Source organism: Aquila chrysaetos (assembly GCF_900496995.4).
Source record: "Aquila chrysaetos chrysaetos chromosome W unlocalized genomic scaffold, bAquChr1.4 W_unloc_1, whole genome shotgun sequence".
In the NCBI taxonomy this organism is placed as follows: domain Eukaryota; kingdom Metazoa; phylum Chordata; class Aves; order Accipitriformes; family Accipitridae; genus Aquila; species Aquila chrysaetos.
In genome coordinates, this window is record NW_024470321.1 from 1133497 (window position 1) to 1152348 (window position 18852).

The 18852-nt window shown below is 35.8% G+C and overlaps 1 protein-coding gene across 4 annotated transcripts in view; it reads left to right on the forward strand.

The window, feature by feature from the left end:
- Positions 1-18852, forward strand: part of LOC121232865 (rapamycin-insensitive companion of mTOR-like) — a 100564-nt gene that overhangs the window by 59141 nt on the left and 22571 nt on the right. For all 4 annotated transcript variants that reach the window (XM_041121333.1, XM_041121332.1, XM_041121334.1 and 1 more), the window contains 10 exons: positions 410-500; positions 636-702; positions 809-889; positions 5675-5775; positions 8225-8387; positions 8792-8893; positions 11431-11477; positions 13817-13952; positions 14563-14762; positions 15722-15848. In XM_041121333.1, coding sequence (XP_040977267.1) covers positions 410-500; positions 636-702; positions 809-889; positions 5675-5775; positions 8225-8387; positions 8792-8893; positions 11431-11477; positions 13817-13952; positions 14563-14762; positions 15722-15848 — 1115 coding nt within the window. The remainder of the gene's footprint in view (positions 1-409; positions 501-635; positions 703-808; positions 890-5674; positions 5776-8224; positions 8388-8791; positions 8894-11430; positions 11478-13816; positions 13953-14562; positions 14763-15721; positions 15849-18852) is intronic.

Here is an 18852-nt window from a genome sequence, read left to right on the forward strand (position 1 = left end):
TTTGTCATGCAGTTGTATAATCAAGCTTAATCCTTGTTCTGTGCTTATAAGTAAATAAATAATTCTTTGTTGCAAACTTTCTACTTTGCAACATATGGATGTACGGTTTAAAATTTTAGGTGTTTATGATATTTTCTATTAATCAAGTTTAATGTGTTTATGAATTGGAAATTTCATTATTTTGGTTGATACTTAAATGAGATCTTTGTCCTAGCTTTGAAGTTAGCCTTGCTTTGTGCAGGAGTGTGGATTAGATGACTTGTTAGAGATTCCTTATGACAAAATTTTCTATAATTTTAAACCTGAAATAACAGTTAGTAAGAACTATTATTTACATACTGACAAGTATTAAAATAACACTATGAAATCCAGTGTTATAATTATCGTTGTCCATATTTTCTTGTTATAGATCCAAGCAGGTTTCAGGACTGCTGGAGACTTTCTGATGGGTTTGTAGCTGCTGAAGCTAAAACTATACTACCACATCGAGCCAGGTCAAGGTGAGCATTTCGCAAACTTGGACTAAACTCTTGTTTTAGTTTTCTGTTGTTATTGAAAAAAATATTTGTTGTTTTCTTGCATACACAATAAGAAATGTACTTTCTAAACCATTTCCATACTTTTTTTCTCCTTAGGCCTGATCTCATGGATAATTATTTGGCTTTAGTGCTTTCAGCTTTTATTACTAATGGACTTCTAGAGGTAACTAATATCTTGAAGTTTAAGTAGATGCTTGCTACTTTTTTTCTATGAACATTAAAAGAAGACGTTATACATAAAATGTAATAATTTTTTAACTTTTTTGAAGGGTCTGGTTGAAGTGATCACAAGTAGTGATGACCATGTATCTGTTAGAGCAACTATCCTTTTAGGAGAACTTTTGCACATGGTAAGACTTTTTGCTGAGAATAAGTAGTAGTAGCTCATTGTAAATAGATATTTCCTGTTATAGCTTTGAATTTGTTACAAATTTGGAACACCCATTTTTCATCAAAATAATAGGTTATTTTTACATTACAGCATATGGCACTTCATATATGAAAACCAGCATGAATCAATAGGAAGGCAGTTTGGAATGTCCTGAAAGTGCTAGGGCTTCTGCTCCAAGGATAATCCTCAGTAACCAGTTGTATTTTTAAGTTGGAATCCTGCAAACTCACTCATTGGTGACTGTGTTTTAGGAAAAGGACTGTTGATGCTTTATGCTTTTCCTAAGATGATGGTAGCTCTGTGGCAGTGTGTTTAGCTTTCTGCTGGGCAGGCTAGGCAAATTAAACTTTTTTTCATGTTCAGCTTGATGTGGCTCGGGCACTTCATATTATTCATTCAGGCAACTCCAACTTGATGGAGTGCTCTTTCAGCACTGCTGTTGGTAGCCCCTGCTGCAGAGAAGCTAAAGGGACCTTACTTCAGTCCTTTTCCCTCTCCTTAAAATCTCTCTTATAGTAGCTTCTCTTTTTTTCCTTCACGCTGTATCACAACAAGATTAAAGTCTTTACCATTCCACACTGACAGGATTCATACTTATTTCAACAGCTAGAGATGAGAGAAAATTGTAAATTTATTCATAGAATCATAGAATATCTCAAGTTGGAAGAGACCCATAAGGATCATCGAGTCCAACTCCCTGCTCCTTACAGGACTACCTAAAACTAAACCATATAACTAAGAGTGTCATCCAGAAGCTCCTTGAACTCTGACAGGCTTGGTGCTGTGACCACTTCCCTGGGGAGCCTGTTCCAGTGACCGACCACCCTCTCAGTGAAGAACCTTTTCCTAATGTCCAATCTGAACTTCCCCTGACGCAGCTTCATTCTATTTCCATGTGTCCTATCTCTGGTCACCAGAGAGAGGACATCAGCACCTCCCCCTCTGCTGCCCCTCTTGAGGAAGTTGTAGACTGCAATGAGGTCACCCCTCAGCCATCTCTTCTCCAAGCTGAACAAACCAAGTGACCTCAGCAGCACCTCATAAGTCTTGCCCTTGAGGCCTTTCACCATCTTGGTTGCCTTCCTCTGGACACACTCTAATAGTTTGATGGCCGCCTTATATTGAGGCGCCCAAAACTGCACACAGTACTTGAGGTGGGGCTGCACCAGTGCAGTGTAGAGTGGGACAATCACTTCCCTCGACCGGCTAGCTATGCTGTGCTCGATGCACCCCAGGACACGGTTGGCCCTTTTTGCTGCCAGGGCACACTGTTAACTCATATTCAACTTGCCATCAACCCAAACCCCCAGGTCTCTTTCCGCGGGGCTGCTCTCCAGCCTCTCGTCCACCAATTTGTACATATAACCAGGATTACCCCATCCCAGGTGGAGAATCCTTCACTTGCTCTTGTTAAATTTCATATGGTTGGTGATTGCTCAGCTTTCTAGTCTATCCAGATCTCTCTGTGAGGCCTCTCTACCCTCAAGTGAGTCCACAGCTCCTCCTAATTTAGTATCGTCGGCAAACTTACTTAATGTACATTCGACTCCTGCATCCAGATCATTTATAAAAGCATTAAAGAGCACTGGCCCTAAAATTGAACCCTGCAGAACCCCACTGGTGACTGGCCACCAGCCTGATGTAACCCTATTTACTATAACCCTTTGAGCCTGACCTGTCATCCAATTTTTCACCCAACATATTATGGATTTGTCTAGCTGTATGCTGGACATTTTGTCCAGAAGGATGCTGTGAGAGACAGTATCAAAAGCTTTGCTAAAATCCAAAAAAAACCCCACATCTACTGGCTTCCTTTGGTCAACTAGATGGGTGACCTTGTCATAAAAGGAAATTAAGTTGGTTAAACAGGACTTTCCCCTCATGAACCTGTGCTGGCTATGACCAATGACTGCATTGTCTCTCAAGTGTTTTTCAGTAACTCCTAGAATAACTTTCCCCATAATTTTACCAGGCACTGAAGTGAGACTGACAGGCCTGTAATTACCAGGGTCTTCCTTCTTACCCTTCTTGAAAATTGGGATGGGACATTTGCCAGTTTCCAGTCGACTGGGACCTCTCCAGACTCCCAAGACAGTTGAAAAATAGTGGAGAGAGGTCCCACGATGACATTAGCCAGCTCTTTCAGTACCCTGGGATGAATCCTATTAGGCCCCATAGACTTATGTGCATCCATCTGGAGCAGCAAGTCTTGAACAAGTTCAGGGTTGGCTGGGAGTTTATCATACCCCAGTCATGGTCGTCCAACACAGGGCTCTGGGGGTCCCAGAGCCCATCATCGGTGTTGAAGACAGAGGCGAAGGCGGCATTAAACATCTCTGCTTTGTCTACGTCCGTATTTGTGAGGTGACCAACCTCATCAAGTAATGGACCAATGTTATCTCTGATCCTCCTTTTGCTATTAACATATTTTAAAAAGCCCTTTTTGTTGTCCTTCACAGTACTGGCCAGCTTGAACTCTAATCAAGCTTTGGCTGCACTAATTTTCTCCCTACAGTGGCAAACAGTATCTCTGTAGTCCTCCCGTGTCACCTGTCCTTGCTTCCAATGTCTGTACACTTTCCTTTTCCACCTAAGTTCTAGAAGAAGATCCCTGCTCAGCCAAGCCAGCCTTCTGCCCCGCTTGCTTGACTTCTGACACTTTGGAATTGCCTGCTCCTGCGTTCTTAAGAGATGGCTCTTAAAATGTGACCAGCATTCATGGACCCCAATACCTTTAAAAGCAGATTCCCAGGGGACCTTACTGACTAGTTCCTTCAGCAGCACGAAGTCTGCTCTCCCCATATGCAGGATTGAAGTTTTGCTGGCAGTTTTTCTCCTATCACCAACAATTTGAAACTCAACTACTTCATGGTCACTGTGACCAAGACAGCCACCAATCACCACTTGAGCCCATGAGCCCTTCTCTGTTTGCAAACACCGACTAGGAGGGCACCTTTCCTGGTTGGCTCCCTTAGTACCTGCATCAAGAAGTTATCTTCAGTGTGCTCCAGGAATTTTCTGGACCTGTTTGTGTCCACTGTATGATATTCCCAGTTGACATCTGGGAAGTTAAGATCCACCCATAAGGACAAGGGCAGTTGATCTAGAGATATCCCTTAATTCCTTGTAGAATAATTCTTCGGTGTCATCGTCCTGGCTGGGTGGTCGATAGTAGACTCCCACAACAACATCCGCTTTATTTGCTTTCCCCTTCATCCTTACCCAGAGGCCCTCAACCGTGTCGTCGCCAACTGTAAGCACCATACAATCCAACCCCTCCCTTACATACAGCACCACCCCCCCGCCTTGCCTGCCTTGCCTATCCCTCCTGAAGACCCTGTAACCATCTATCATGGCACTACTGTACTTGTCTTGCTCAGGCTACTTTAGCCTACTCCAGACCAAAACCAACCAACCAACCAAAAGAAACCTGCTTGAAGAGCAGAACTTAACCTAAATTATTTTGGTATAGAGATGATACTGTTTTTATATACAGTCCAGTGCTACCTTTCACCCTGCTGAGAAACTGTTAGTCATATGTGAAGTGATATGATTTACCTTTCTTGTAAAACAGTTCTTTCTTTTTCATGTCCTTTCTTGATGGCAAGAAGCATATGCAGCAGTGCACTTTTTGATCAGTTTTCTTGTGGTTTGGTTTTTTATCTTTTTTCCAAATGAACTGCTTTATAAGAGACAGTAAGATTGTGAAATACAACTTTGTCTTACAAAAATTTGAATATGAGTTATCAGACATAGCCTGCATCTTCAGACTATAGACTCATTTCAGTGGTGTGGGATTGGCCTGTCCTTAATGCTCCAAAAAACGAGACCACAATCTTCAGGTATAGGATTGCTTATCACTACAGTGATTTACAACAGCTCAGCTCAGCAGCGTGGGTCACAACCACAACAAATCTGTTCTTTAGTCTCTTCAGTGATTTTTTTTTTTCCTTAAATAATTGGTGGAATTTTTTGAGTGTTCAGTCAGCCATGTAGTTTAAAAAGAGGAATCTGCATTAACATATGCTGTTTTTCATGGTTTCTGGAATACTTTTGAATGGGAGTAATTAGATGCACTGACGTTTGAGTATGCTGCAAAGCATAGATATTTTTTGGTTTTCTAAAGAGATGATTCACTAGTCTGTTTATCGAAGTATTCAACAAATATTTGTACTCTAATTTTAAGATATTGAAGTAATTTCTTTATCTTCATTATTCTTTAGTTTTCAAAAGTATTTGGACAACTACCTAAATTGTTTCCCAAAATAAAAGCCATTAAATGTCCAGTAACTTATGAAGTTATGTTTATTTATCAGATATTTTTTTTGTGCAAAATCATTGGTAGTCGAAAGTATTGAATGAACATCATTAGCTTAAATTGTGTTTCTGATTTTAGGGGTTTTGGTACTTTTATACACATGACGTAAGGATATCTGATGCTTTGCATGTTTTTGCATTTTACAACTTTGAAAACCACCAATGCAAAAAACACAAATGGGAAGGCTCCAAAAGAAGGCTCTGAGTCCTAAAATTAAGTTATTTTCAATTGTATTTCAGATTGATTAATTAGATCAAATATTTAAAATGGTATGTGTAATTATTGTTCTGACATTATGCAAAAGGTAGTTTTGTTATGCATTTGTGAAAGTCTTGTGAGAAGTGGTAGATTCTTCAAATGCTGATCTTAGAGATGGCTGAAAATGTTGTAATAAGTTATTCTAACTAGTATTCTGTTGTCGTTTAGGCAAACACGATCCTTCCTCATTCTCACAGCCATCACCTGCACTGCTTACCAACGCTAATGAATATGGCAGCATCTTTTGACATCATGAAAGAGAAAAGACTGTAAGAATTCTAAGTTACACTTAAAAGCAAAAATAAGTATGTCTCCTTTTCCCCCTGCAGTTGAGTGAAAACCTACGTTATGAGTTTTCTGATGGCTGAAACCACTGCTGTCTTTATTTAAAAGAAAAATAGAATATAGAAATGCTCTGTGACACTTACTAGGGAAATTCTTTCCAGTGCATGATTCCAAAAGCATGATCTATTTACAGTAACAATTTAGAAATTCAGAAATTTGGAAAGAAAGTTTTGATATATTTCGGAACACTTTTGCATAAGTTGCAAAATTTTTTTTACACAGAATTTTTCTTAAATGAACTCTAAGGCACTGTTTGACCAAGCACCATCTGAGACATATTCTGTGTGTTTGACCTCTCCATTGTTTCACACTTCTTTTTTGGCATTTTGAAACAATTAAGCTTTCCAAACTAAAAAAGCCTGTACCAGTTTTTTTCTTTTGGTATTTATCTATAGCTAATTAAATAGTAATAGACCAAATCAGTGAATCATTATTCATGTGAACAAGAGCAAAAAACATAATATTGGCATGGGGCTGTTTTTTTAAACCTGTTTTTCTTCAGAAGAAAATGGTCATTGTAACAATAGTAATTATGTTAAAAATTTCTGGTGCATTTGTTTGAAGTTTGCACTGATAATTTTTTCAGTTCATTTAATTTCCATTTAACTATGAAACTATGAACAGAAATTTTAAACAACTTAGTGCAGCAGTGGCGTGTTAAGCAGCACTAGGAACTGTTTGGCACTCATGGTAATCAAATGAGGTATATTTAGGCATCTGACTTGAAACAAATGTTTATAGAAGCTTTCTATTCCTCTTTGAATGAGAAATACCTGAATTTTGAAATTTTAAAAACCTGTGGGCTTTTTTATTTTGTTTTCCTTATTTTTTTAGAATTTCTCTATACATCTACTAATCTTGCAATTTAACCTCAGAAGTGCTCTGTCATAAAATACCATCTCCTGGGTACTTCACACAATTTAAACCTCTTGAGGAAAGAAGTCAAATAATTTGATAGATGCCAGTGTATTAAAAATGTGTTTCTGTAGCTCAGTGGTCTTACTTGCATTTCTTTGTAGAAGACCATTTAAACTGAGCGTGGTGGGTTTTTTTCTAATAGTAAAGTATAGGAAATGTTTTTATTAATTGCTCTTGCCTTTCCTGATCTGGTTTGTCAGGTCAGTATTCCGATAAATGTATCATAAGTTCGTATTTTGTCTTTCGTTGTGTTGTCAGTGATAAATTACAGAAACTTTTCAAACTGCTACTGTGAAATGATAAATGCTGCTTGTAGAGTGCTTCCCAGAAACTTAATGCTCTTCTGCTTTTTAGTTTTGAAGGTTTCTTACATGTCACTAGAAGATTTTGAGATGTGAAAACACAGTTATTTTTCAAAAAAAGCATATCTGAAACTCCTTCACAGGGTATTCCTCTTGGTCAAAGCTGTGGGAAGAGAGGAAGGATGAAGAGCAGAAGGGATATGTTTGTGGATTACTTGCAGGTTTTTTGCTTTTTGGCATTTGTGGACATACCTGATAGAGTAGTAAGAAGTCCTGGTTCTGTTGGAAGAAAGTGATTTTGTAGATGTAGTATTTGTTATATTTGGGGATCTTGGTTTTGGTCAACACTCTGCATTGTTTCATACTCTGAAAAACTGTAAGCCCTGTTATGGATTAAATTTATGTAATTTAGGTAGGCAACTAAATTCACAGGTATTTGTTTGTTTGAAGAGAATACAAAAAAAATCACTCTCCTATCCTATGAGAATTTTTGTTTATTGGGAAGAAAGGTAGACTTACCTCCTCATTTTTAGACTTCCTTATTTTATTTGCTCAGCAAATTTTTTTTTTTTCTGCTACCATTATTTTGCAATTAACTGTTTCTGCCCATGTCAAATGTCATTTCTATTACTTCCTATCTTTTCCTGGAAAATTTCTTATGTGTTGTTGCTGAGCTGTTTAGATATAAAGAGCAGGAAATATACTACTGATACTCCTGCCACCCTCTGGGGAGGGGAAGAAAATTTACAAGAAATACTTTGTTAGTCAAAGTTGAAGCTAGACATCTCAACTTCACTGTAGAACATTGATCTAATGTGACATCTCACAATACTTTATCAACTTTAAACTTTGCAATATCTTCTGTGAACTCTGAAAGGTACCACTAATTGCAGAGTAGAAGAAAAGTTATCAGTAAGGCTCATTCTTTGGTACTAGAAATTCTGAAAGATAATTTTCTGTATAATTTCAGTACAAGACTAAGTGATACGGAAGTATGAAAACTTATATAAAGAAAATTATTTTCTTTTTATTGGCTTTGGAATTGTTGGTGAATTCTTTCTTGAGCTATGTTTATTTAACTCAAGATATACAGTGGCGCTCTTTAGTTGAATAACAGTTGTCAGATACTGATTGTAGTATTTTTTCCTATTAGACGAGCAAGTGCCGCACTCAACTGCTTAAAACGTTTTCATGAGATGAAGAAAAGAGGACCTAAACCTTACAGCCTCCATTTAGATCATATTATTCAGAAAGCAATTCCAACCCACCAAAAAAGGGATCAGTACCGTGTGCAGAAAGACATCTTTATTTTAAAGGTATTATCATTATTGATTTTTCAAAACTGAATTTGATTTTGTATTTTGGAGACTTAGATCCCACCCCCCCCAAGCTTCACACTCTCATTTAATTCAGAGCCATTTATGTGATTTCTTTGTAGAATTTTTTTATTTAATTTGTCTTCTAGCTACTTGTGGATACTATATTGTATTTCTAGAAACTGAGGAGTGAAAGTACAATAATTTTTAATGCTTTTTAGTCCCAATTATGATCTCTTACTATTAGATTTTTAATGCAGTACTATAACCATGCAATTTACTTTCAAATGCAAACTACTGTGGAGCATAGCCCTTTTAATGATTATTACATGGACAGTAAGTATATCATGTGACAAGACATGATGCAGGGAAACTTACTATAGTTTTTTATGTCTGTATTCCAGGATACAGAAGAAGCACTTGTAATGAATCTTCGAGACAGCCAAGTTCTCAATCATAAAGTGAACCTCGAGTGGAATTGGAATCTGATAGGGACCATACTGAAGGTGAGCATAAAAAGGGCATGATACTATTTTTATGAAATTATTGAGGGGAGGAGTCTCCATTTCACATGTGAGCTTTTACTTTCTAATATCAGTTCCATACTATATCCCATAATCTGTTTTATTTCAGAAAATTAGGATCTCATGGGTTTAATCAGTGCTGATGTAGTCTCTTTGTATACAACCCTTAAACTATATACAAAAAGACACTACAGTTAAATTCGCATGTTTCTTAATAAGAATATATTAAATTTTATGTAACTTTATTTGTATAGAAATAGACTTTATAAAATGAGATATAGTGACTTTAAAGTTGCTAATATTTTAGACTTCAGTCCAAACTACATAGGTATACTGTCTTGTTCGGTTTCATAGCAGACTTTTTTTTTTTTTTTTTTAAATATATAACATGTACTGAAGGTTAAGGCTGGAGGTGGGTTATAGATCAAGTTTCAGATGCTTAGACTGAGCCACATATGAAAACTTCAGTAGTCTGCAGTCTTATTGTATGTTTTGAACTAATACAAATAGTCCCATAGCATCAAGTTCATTACAAAATGAATTTGTTTTCACAAAATACAGGAAATATCTCTGACAGGGAAAGCATTATCTTAAATATACTTAATGTACAGCTTTTAAGGGACTGCCTCTTTTTTAAGCAGAGGACTTACTTTCTTTGAGTAAGAAAACTTTCTGAGTACTCGGTATAGTCTTAGAGCCAAAATAGCTCCTGTCATTCTGTGCATCAAAGCCATCCTTCCATTGTTACCCCCAAGTAACATTTTCTAACATTTTCTTACTGTTGTCTTTACTATGTTGTTATAAAGATGGCAAAAGTACAAAACAGGATTAATGGTGACAGACATAATCAAGATTATATTATATTAAAAACAACACACACCCGCCATCAAAAAAAAAAAAAAATCCCCCTAAATATTTCTGTGCATTTTTTCAAGGACTGATAAACTTGAGAGAGCAAGAATCTGTCTGCTATAAAACCTGAATAGGTATATGATAGTAGCTTTGCTCCACTGAATTCCACTGTTTACAGACTTTTTACTGTAACACTACTAGACTACTAGATATCTATGATTATTAGTCATAGATATTTTTACCTTTGATTCAGTATTAAAGATATTATCAAGAAACTGTTCTTCAGAATCTCACTTTTTAATTAGTCTGTGTAGTACTTTGACAATGGAAGTTTTATGTAGTTGACAACCAAGGTGGGGGGGGGGCGTTTTTTGTTTGTGCGTTGGTTTTGTTTTTTTTTTCCTCCCCTGAAATTTAGGTCAAGCTGTCAGTTTCCCTGCTATCTCAGACCTTCCCTGCAGTATATTCTCTATTGTCCTGTTGAACAGTTCTAAATGTCTCAAAATCAGAGACTCCTGTCTTCCAGAACGAGAAGTTACTGTGGTTTTTGGTTAAATTCTAACCACTTCCATTCCTGTTAACATTATCTTAGCTTACACTGGTGGTGTGCAGTTTATCAGATTGGTCCATCTTTAGTCTCTGAATCAGCAGGATCCAGATTCCAGTGTTTGGACTTCATCATCTCATGTGGCTACTCCCCCCCCCCCGTCTCTGTTGAAACCTCACAGCTGTGGAGCATCAGCTTTCCTACCACCTTACTACTTGCATCTCATATGGTCCCTTACTGCCTTTTTTTACTTGCTCAGCTTGGTGTCTAAGCTGCTAAAAGAGCAGCAAAAGTGGTAGTGGTCAGGATGGAGGAATTGAGACTGTGTTAACAGTAGAGCTTCATACTTAATCTGGCACTGTGGGTTCAATGTTACTAGTGTAGTCAGTTTTACTAATCATTAACTAGTGCACTATATGTCTTAATACTAGTATACCAATTGGAAATGTAGAACTGTATCACTTAGGTAGGAAAGAAAAATGTTTGATGCACTTTTTTCCATCCCTTCCAAGAAGATACTAGTAGCAACAAAAATAAATCTAGAACCATAGAGACAACAGAGGAAAACATAATATGAAGAAAGGATAGGTCCAGAAGAGAGTATTATGGCTTTGTGTGATCCTTTTTAAAACATCTTACAAAGTATCAACAGAGGAATTTAAATACCATTTTAATAAGTAGTATTTAAGTGAGCTATAACAGAAAAATGATTATTTTTAAACCAAATCAGATGAATAGTGAAAACAACAACAAAACCTGATTTCCCTGTTATGTGTATCAAAATTTGTTTGCTATTTTCAGAGAAGAAACTGAGCAAAATTGTTTATTTTTCATTAGCATGTCATAGTTTGCTATTTTCATTAGAATTATGGACTTGTACACATAGCATGCACCCGACATTCCCTGTCCTTCTCTAGAAAATAATAGAACAGTTCTTGGAGCAAGAATGTGGGCTTTTCAAAAAAATAAAGGGTTATTTTATAGGTAACATTAGATGCAAGGAAACTTACACTTCTAATTATAAGTGAATAGAACCATAATAGAAATGAGTAAATTTTAGTGACTAATCAAGGACTGATGTACAAGTTTCATATAATGCTATATTTGCTGTTTTTTCTAGTGGCCAAATGTAAATCTAAGGAACTATAAAGATGAACAATTGCACAGGTATGTAAAAATTACATAACTTCCTTTGAAGAAAGAAATTTGGAAAAACTGAGTTTTAATGTTGCAATAAACTATTCCTTGATGCGTCACATTTCTAAAACTTAATCTATAGATAAACAGCAAAAATGAAAATTGCAATATTTGCTTTAAATAAACAGGTCTTTAAGCTTTAGTGGTTTCTTTTCTGTGCACAGATACTTTATATATTTACTCCCTAAACAAGAATCATATTGGCTTTGCAAATGCCCTATTTCATTTTAAACCTTAAAGTATTACCTCTGATATTTCATACATTAGTGTTTGATGTCAACACTTGACAAATTTTGACAGAATAGGTCTACAGTTGTACAGTTATATAGTTATAGCTTTCATCAAAAACCAAGAGGAAGTTATTTCTAGTTGCTGTTAATGGCAAGGGAAGCATATGTGATTTGAAAAGACAATCAGTACAGCTCTGATTCCTTTCATGTCTGTTGGCATTAAGGCATTATTACTTTTGTGCATGTGTGATAATAGTGTTACTAATTAGTTCTTGGATGTCACTTCTAACATGCATTTCAGAAATTGATTTGATTAAACAAACTACTTTGAAGAGTAGTTCTGTATTTGTAGGCATGGAAAGCTACTTCTACATGAATTTCAGTAAAGACCTAAAGCTAAAACATATCCTGAAAGGCTCACGCTGCATAATTTTAAATTTTTACTAAAAAGTAATCAGGCAACTTATATAGTGTTCCCAGCATAAGTGGTAGTCCCATTGTAATCATAGTAATAATTTAATTTTGCATTTGTGGGTTTTTTTCTGATTTTTTTTTTCTTTCCTAAACATTAATTGCTAATCTGTACTTTGTGGTAAAGGATTATTTATCAAATCCAGTGGTTTATAACATTGCTTCTCTAAAGGAAAATCTGCAGTCCTGGCTGTGACACTCTCATCCACTTCTCTACCTACCTATCTGGGACAGTGTTCCTGTTCCCTGCTTTTGTGCTGCACTCAAGCATTCTTCGGTGCCTAAATAATTTAATTCTAAATAAATAGAGAAAACCTAGGATTGAATTACTGTAAAACTTCTACAGTTGATTGATCCTTTCTACAGGATTGTGGGTTAGATGCTTTAATGGCTTCAGAATGCTGTTGTTCTTGTTTAATTATAACTAATTAACCTCCAAATCTCTAGTTTCACTGCTGATCATAAAAAATTTTCAGCCACTTTGTTTCTGAAGTGTAAAGTAAATTTTTGTCCTTCCATAAGTTGATTTTTTTTCTTTTACTGTTAGTGTTTTTGTGATGATCTTATGGCTGTTAAAGTGAAATTCAAGATATTTTTTATATAGATCCCTTCATTTCATAGATACAGTTAATGCAGTGTGTGTATACATGTATACGTGTATATACATATATACACACTTAAGTATACATGTATATATACACTCACATATAAATGTGTGTGATAATATATATATTTATTGTTAATAACCCAGAATAAAATACACTTCATTTGACAAAATTTAAAGAAGCCCTCAGATTTCCTTTTTAATTGGTCCTGTGTTTGGAGTTGGGATAGTTGCTTACTCTCACTTTTCTAACTAAAGGCAGTGCTTTAGTTACGCTTTCTTAATGCTTGACATATCTATCTTCAGACAGAACATTCTGTGTTCTTTTAAAGCACGAATGTGTTTATTTTTTTGTGAAGAATTGATGGGGGGAAGCTCTTTGCTGAAAATTTATTCCTGCAATGCAAAATTCAAGCTATATTCTTCACCATGGTTTCAGAAAGTCTGAGTGAGAGTCTGCATTTGCAATCACTCTGTTGTGCTTCAGAAATGCTTAAGTGAGGTGAATGAAAATACTGTTGCTGAATAAATATGGCCTTTTTCTGGCAGAACATTTTTTTTTTTTTCACAGTAGTGTTAACTATTATAGCTACAAAAAAGTCATGTCACATAAACATTAAGACAGACTCTTCTTTAGCCCTTTGTAAGCCTAGATAGTATAGTCTTTGAAACTCATCACAGGATAAATTACAGCAGAATAAATTATAAACATGAGAATGAGAAGGAAGCTATGGCTTCTAATAGCATAGAGATTTTGAGTTCCTTTGCTTATTTTAAGTCATGTCATAGAAAACCCTTTATAACAAACAGTACAGCTGCATCTCTCAAATCGTGTCTGGATAGACTCATTACTGATACCTGCTACTCTCTTTTAATAACTTTTGAAAATTTATTGCCAATAAGATAATTTAGTGATAAAATATCATTTATACTAGCATCATTTTGTAATGTGAGACTGTCCTTGTCTTACTGAAAAATAACAAATTCTTTTTTACTTTCCATAGGTTTGTAAGGAGATTGCTATATTTTTACAAGCCTAGCAGTAAACTGTATGCCAATCTGGATTTGGACTATGCCAAGGCTAAGCAGCTCACTGTGGTCGGTTGTCAGTTTACTGAATTTCTTCTTGAATCAGAAGAGGTAAGAAATTTTCAGCTACAAGACTGGAGATAGAATAAGTAGCGCTGCTGTATGCCACTTAGAGGAAAAAACCTTAATTTTAGTAAAGACTTCTGTAGACTTTGGATGTTAAACCTAAAATGATCAGTGTAATTAAGAAATATAACTTAAAATCTTGAGTTGTCCAGATAAGACAATGGGGAGACGACTGTGTTTAAGTAGGAGTTTTATTAAATACAGCTTTATTAAATGTAACTTAAGGTTTGGTTGTGGGGTTTTTTGTTTCTGTTGGGGTTTTTTTTTGGGGGGGGTTCTATGTATATCCTTTTGTTTCTCTGCCTCCTTTCTTCTTGTGTGCTAAAGACTTTTATGCCTCAGGCCAGAGGAAAACATCATTGAACAATCCTTTTCTTGGAAAGAATAGAATTGGTCCTAAGATGTCTCCAAGTTAAACTCCTTTTATTTGCCTTGAACCTTTTTCTTTAGTCTGAATTGTGTTTGCCAAACAGCATTTCTATTTTGTATCTGTATTGTGTTTGTACATTTTAAGAAATTTTAAATGATTGATTTCAGTAAAGAAGAGAGACCCAGTTCTGTTACTAGTAAATGCTATTATTCTTTGTTTTGTTAGGATGGACAAGGTTACCTGGAGGAATTGGTTAAAGATATTGTAAATTGGCTCAATTCTTCATCAGGAATGAAACCTGAACGTAGTCTTCAAAATAATGGGTTACTAAATACCCTTAGCCAGCACTACTTTCTGTTTTTTGGTACTCTCTCTTGTCACCCTCACGGAGTGAAAATGCTCGAAAAATGTAATGTGTTTCAGTGGTGAGTGTTTTTATTCTGTTTGAATTGTGCTTACAGGAATAATTGTTATGAAACTTGTAAACTGCATGAGGACCGCTGTCTATAAAGCTGAAAACTTTAAAATTATTTTGATTTATTTTCAAATAAAGATCCTCAGTTGTGGGGGTTTTGGTGGTTTTTTAAGAGGTCTTTTAGTCTCTTTTAGTCTGTCTTACTGAACAGATATGGGTGATTGTGTTACAAAATACCTTGCTTTTTCCTGTCCACACCTGACAGAAATCAGTATCAGGAAGGATGATACTGTACTGAAATGTTAAAACTGGTAGGTATCATACTGTGTGTGAAATGTGATGATGTATGTTGTACCTAAACTTCAGTCCAATATATTTGAGTGAAGCTGTGGAGTTAAAAATTTTGTTTGGGTACAAATAAACTTACCTTCCTTTGGGAGTAATTTGGCCAATGGCCAGTTTATTTCAAAAATAGTAAATTTTAAAAGAATTCAGGTGTTTTGATGTACTCTGGTTTTTTAATTGTTGTTTTCATTGTTTATTAGAATGCAAGTTTTTTACTGGCTACAGAATACTTAATTTACAATAAAATCTAGACAGTCAAGCTGTATACATAGAATGATTTACAATGTGGAATTGTTCACAGAGCTTCATGAACATTTATTTTTGTACTCATAATCACCAATCCAAGTATATTGACAAAACTATTACATAGCAATTATAAAAAAATGTTGGTTTGAGGTTTTTTTTCCTTTGCAGTTTAGTGCATTATTTGGTCTCCCTTTGACTCTTAACAGCTGTAACAGTTTAAAATCACTCCATTTCATATGAGACCTTACTTTGCATTCTTCTGCTTTTATATGACTGAAAATCTAATTCAGAGTACTTGTTTAAATTATTGATTGAATAAATAAGTGGGTTTGAGTGGGTTCAAAAACTAATTTTTTATCCCCCCCCCCCCCCCCCCAGTCTTCTTAATCTTTGTTCTTTGAAGAACCAGGATCACTTGTTAAAATTGACTGTTTCTAGTTTGGATTACAGCAGAGATGGGTTAGCAAGAGTCATTCTTTCTAAGATCCTGACAGCAGCTACTGATGTAAGTTCAATTCAACTTATGTTCCATTGTTATTTGCCACTGGATGTTTATTTTGTTATTCAAGGTGCATGACTTAATTTTTAAGATAACATATGCAGAAAGGTTTTTATTTTTGCATTTAGAGAAATGAAAATTCTACTCATATAGCTTTTGAATTTGCTGTGGACTTCACACCTTGTATTTGTGCTCAAGAAATTAAGTCATTCAAACAGATGTTTCTCTCATGTATGAAGGGGGTTAAAGTCTTTAAATGTGTAAACCAAATGTAAACCAAATATAACATTATTGTCTAGGTCAGTGGATATCCTAAATCAGTGGTGAAGGCATTGTTTTCACAAACAGAAATGTGTATTTCTAGCAGTAATAAGCAGGTTAACCTTCCAGTGATAGGTACCATTTTGATAATGATTGAGATTATTGTGGTGGAACTGAGTAGAAGCTGTAGCTCCTGGAACAATGGTGGAAACTGAACTGATGAGATTTTGAGGAGAAAATGTCATCGACTACTACTTGTCAAAAAGGCAAAATGCTAACCTTTTGAAGAACCCTTTGACAATGCTTGGTGTACAGAATATTGCCAGTATCATCTCTTGGACAAAATGCTTGTGTTTAGTGTTTCTGGTGTTTGTGCTCCCAATAGAAGATCAAAGTGCAAAAAGCTAATCCAAAGGATAAAATGTTTTGATTATTCTGATATTAACTGTATCTTAACTGTATCCTTAATGGTATAAGTGGTATTTTTGAGCTACTGTAATTGGCAAAACTACAAGTCTCTTCCAGAAACTAAAATATTCGTGTGAGGTGGAAATAGTAGTCAATTCGGAGAGGATAAGATACCAGAAAGAATATGGAAATATTGAACTGACAGATACTTGCATGGGCAGTTCCACTGACTGAGGAGTAATTTGGAAGTACATCTGCTTAGATGTTAGGGGAAGGTATCTGCCATTTTCTGGGGTTTACGGTCTGGAATTCTGAAACAGCAGCATTGTCAACAGCAAACAAAGATTTATTTCTTTGTGATTAGCAAGCATGATGGGAAAAAATTGAAACTTGGTGCAGTTTATACCACTCACTGCTTTGTCCCATAGGGAGAATATATTTTTTAATATTACCAGAACTGACATTCTGTCACCTTGGACAAGTGAATCCTAAGATTAAAAATGAGCATGCAGTTAAATTCAAATAAGGCACTTGCAAGCCCTTCTACCTTCCCTTTTCAAGGACTTCTGATGAGGACCTGGTGTAGGATGAATGGAGCCTGTATAGTAAGCACATGCCTATGGAATGGTTTGTAATAATTCAGAATCCAGAAGACAAATTGTGATTTTTGATTCTGTATGCTGCCTCTGGGTTCTAAATTATGTTTAAAAGCAATAAAAATGCATGGAACTGGGCATAATTTCTAAAAAGCTGTTTTTTGTAAGGGAGAAAGACCATTTCCAGTAAGGCTTCTTCCCTTCAGAAATTTTAATTCCCTGAGATGTTTTTTTTAATGAAATATCTTATTTTTAGTATCTGTTTATTTCAAGAGCTGAAGATGCCCTTTTTCATGAGTTAACTGAGGTTATAGCCTCATACACCTTTTACAGCTACCCAGAGCTGTGAAGCAGGTTTGTTAGCCATTTGCTAATGAGTGTCTCGGAACAAGGAAAAGTCATTTCTGTAGTCAGCTTAGCGTTAGAAGGGGAGAGTAGCTTTTTTTGGGTGACTATATACAACAAAAACATTTATAGAGCAATATCTTTGCAGATCAGTGAAGCAGAAGCACATCTTAACCTATTTCGACATGTGCTTTGGTCATTCATGCTGAAGCAAATTAATACTGCCTCAGCTGCCTTTCTGCCAGCTCAGTGTAGAAACAGCAGAGTAGCCAGTGTGTCCTCAAGTGTTGCAGTTCATAACCTTTTATCTTCATGGGTGGCTAAGAGGTAGATTTATCCTATATCTACTGGCATCTATGCTGAGCTGTATGTAATCACCTGAGCATAATGACCTCTGACTTGTGTCATCACTTCTATGGGTCACAAAGACCTTTACTATTAAAAGTAAGAATCTTCTGACAGATATAGTACAGGGCTTTATCTATGTTTTTCATGTAGTTCATGCTTGGGGAAAAGAGGGGAATGCCTGTTTCCTCATATATCCTCTACACTGGTTTTCCTTTTGGTTCCTGTCAAAAGTAAAAACATTCCAGGATTTTGCTTCATCTTTTCCTTCTCCAAACAGAAAATAAAAATTATGCTATTTCTGCACTAGCTATCTGGATAGATTAATTCATGTTCAGGAAGTATTTCAGGAAGTGAAGATTATTATCTTTTGTTCTCTGTATCCCATTCAGTATAGTTATAGCAGTAACAATGATTCTTTATAGACAGATTTTAACACTTGAATAACATGACACTGAATTCTGGTTTCACATTATTGTGTTATTCTGTAGGCTTAACATCTAGATCAAGTGATCATTTTGGCATAATAGCTCTTGTTCTCATCTTTAGTAAGTATGCTGCTAGTCATCTATTCCACATACAAGGCATACCACTAACGGGATGCAAGCCATTTCAAAACAGTTGTGCAGCCTAGATCAGAGTTGCAAATCACTGTTGCCACAGTCATTCTTGGTACTTGTGTTATGTCATTCCTGCCTCCCGAAAAATAAGCCTCTGTATATTGAATAAATAGAAATGTGCACATGATACTTGAAGTTGAAATAATGAGACAAGGTTTTCGAAATTAACTGTGCACATTCACATTTCCTACTCCCATTTTCTTTCAAGTCCTGCTTGCCAAGTATTTCTGGAGGAAAAAAAAATAATCCAGAAGATATTGTTAACCTAGGTAGTGCTGTCCAACCTGGACCAATTCACCTATCTCTTAGAGTAAAGATATTCACGTGCATCCCAACACAGATAATGTATATTTTAACATATAGAAAATTTACTTGGTTATAGCTGTCATAACCTTAAAGGTGTAAGGACTGAAGACCTGAAGAAAGATTTGGGCA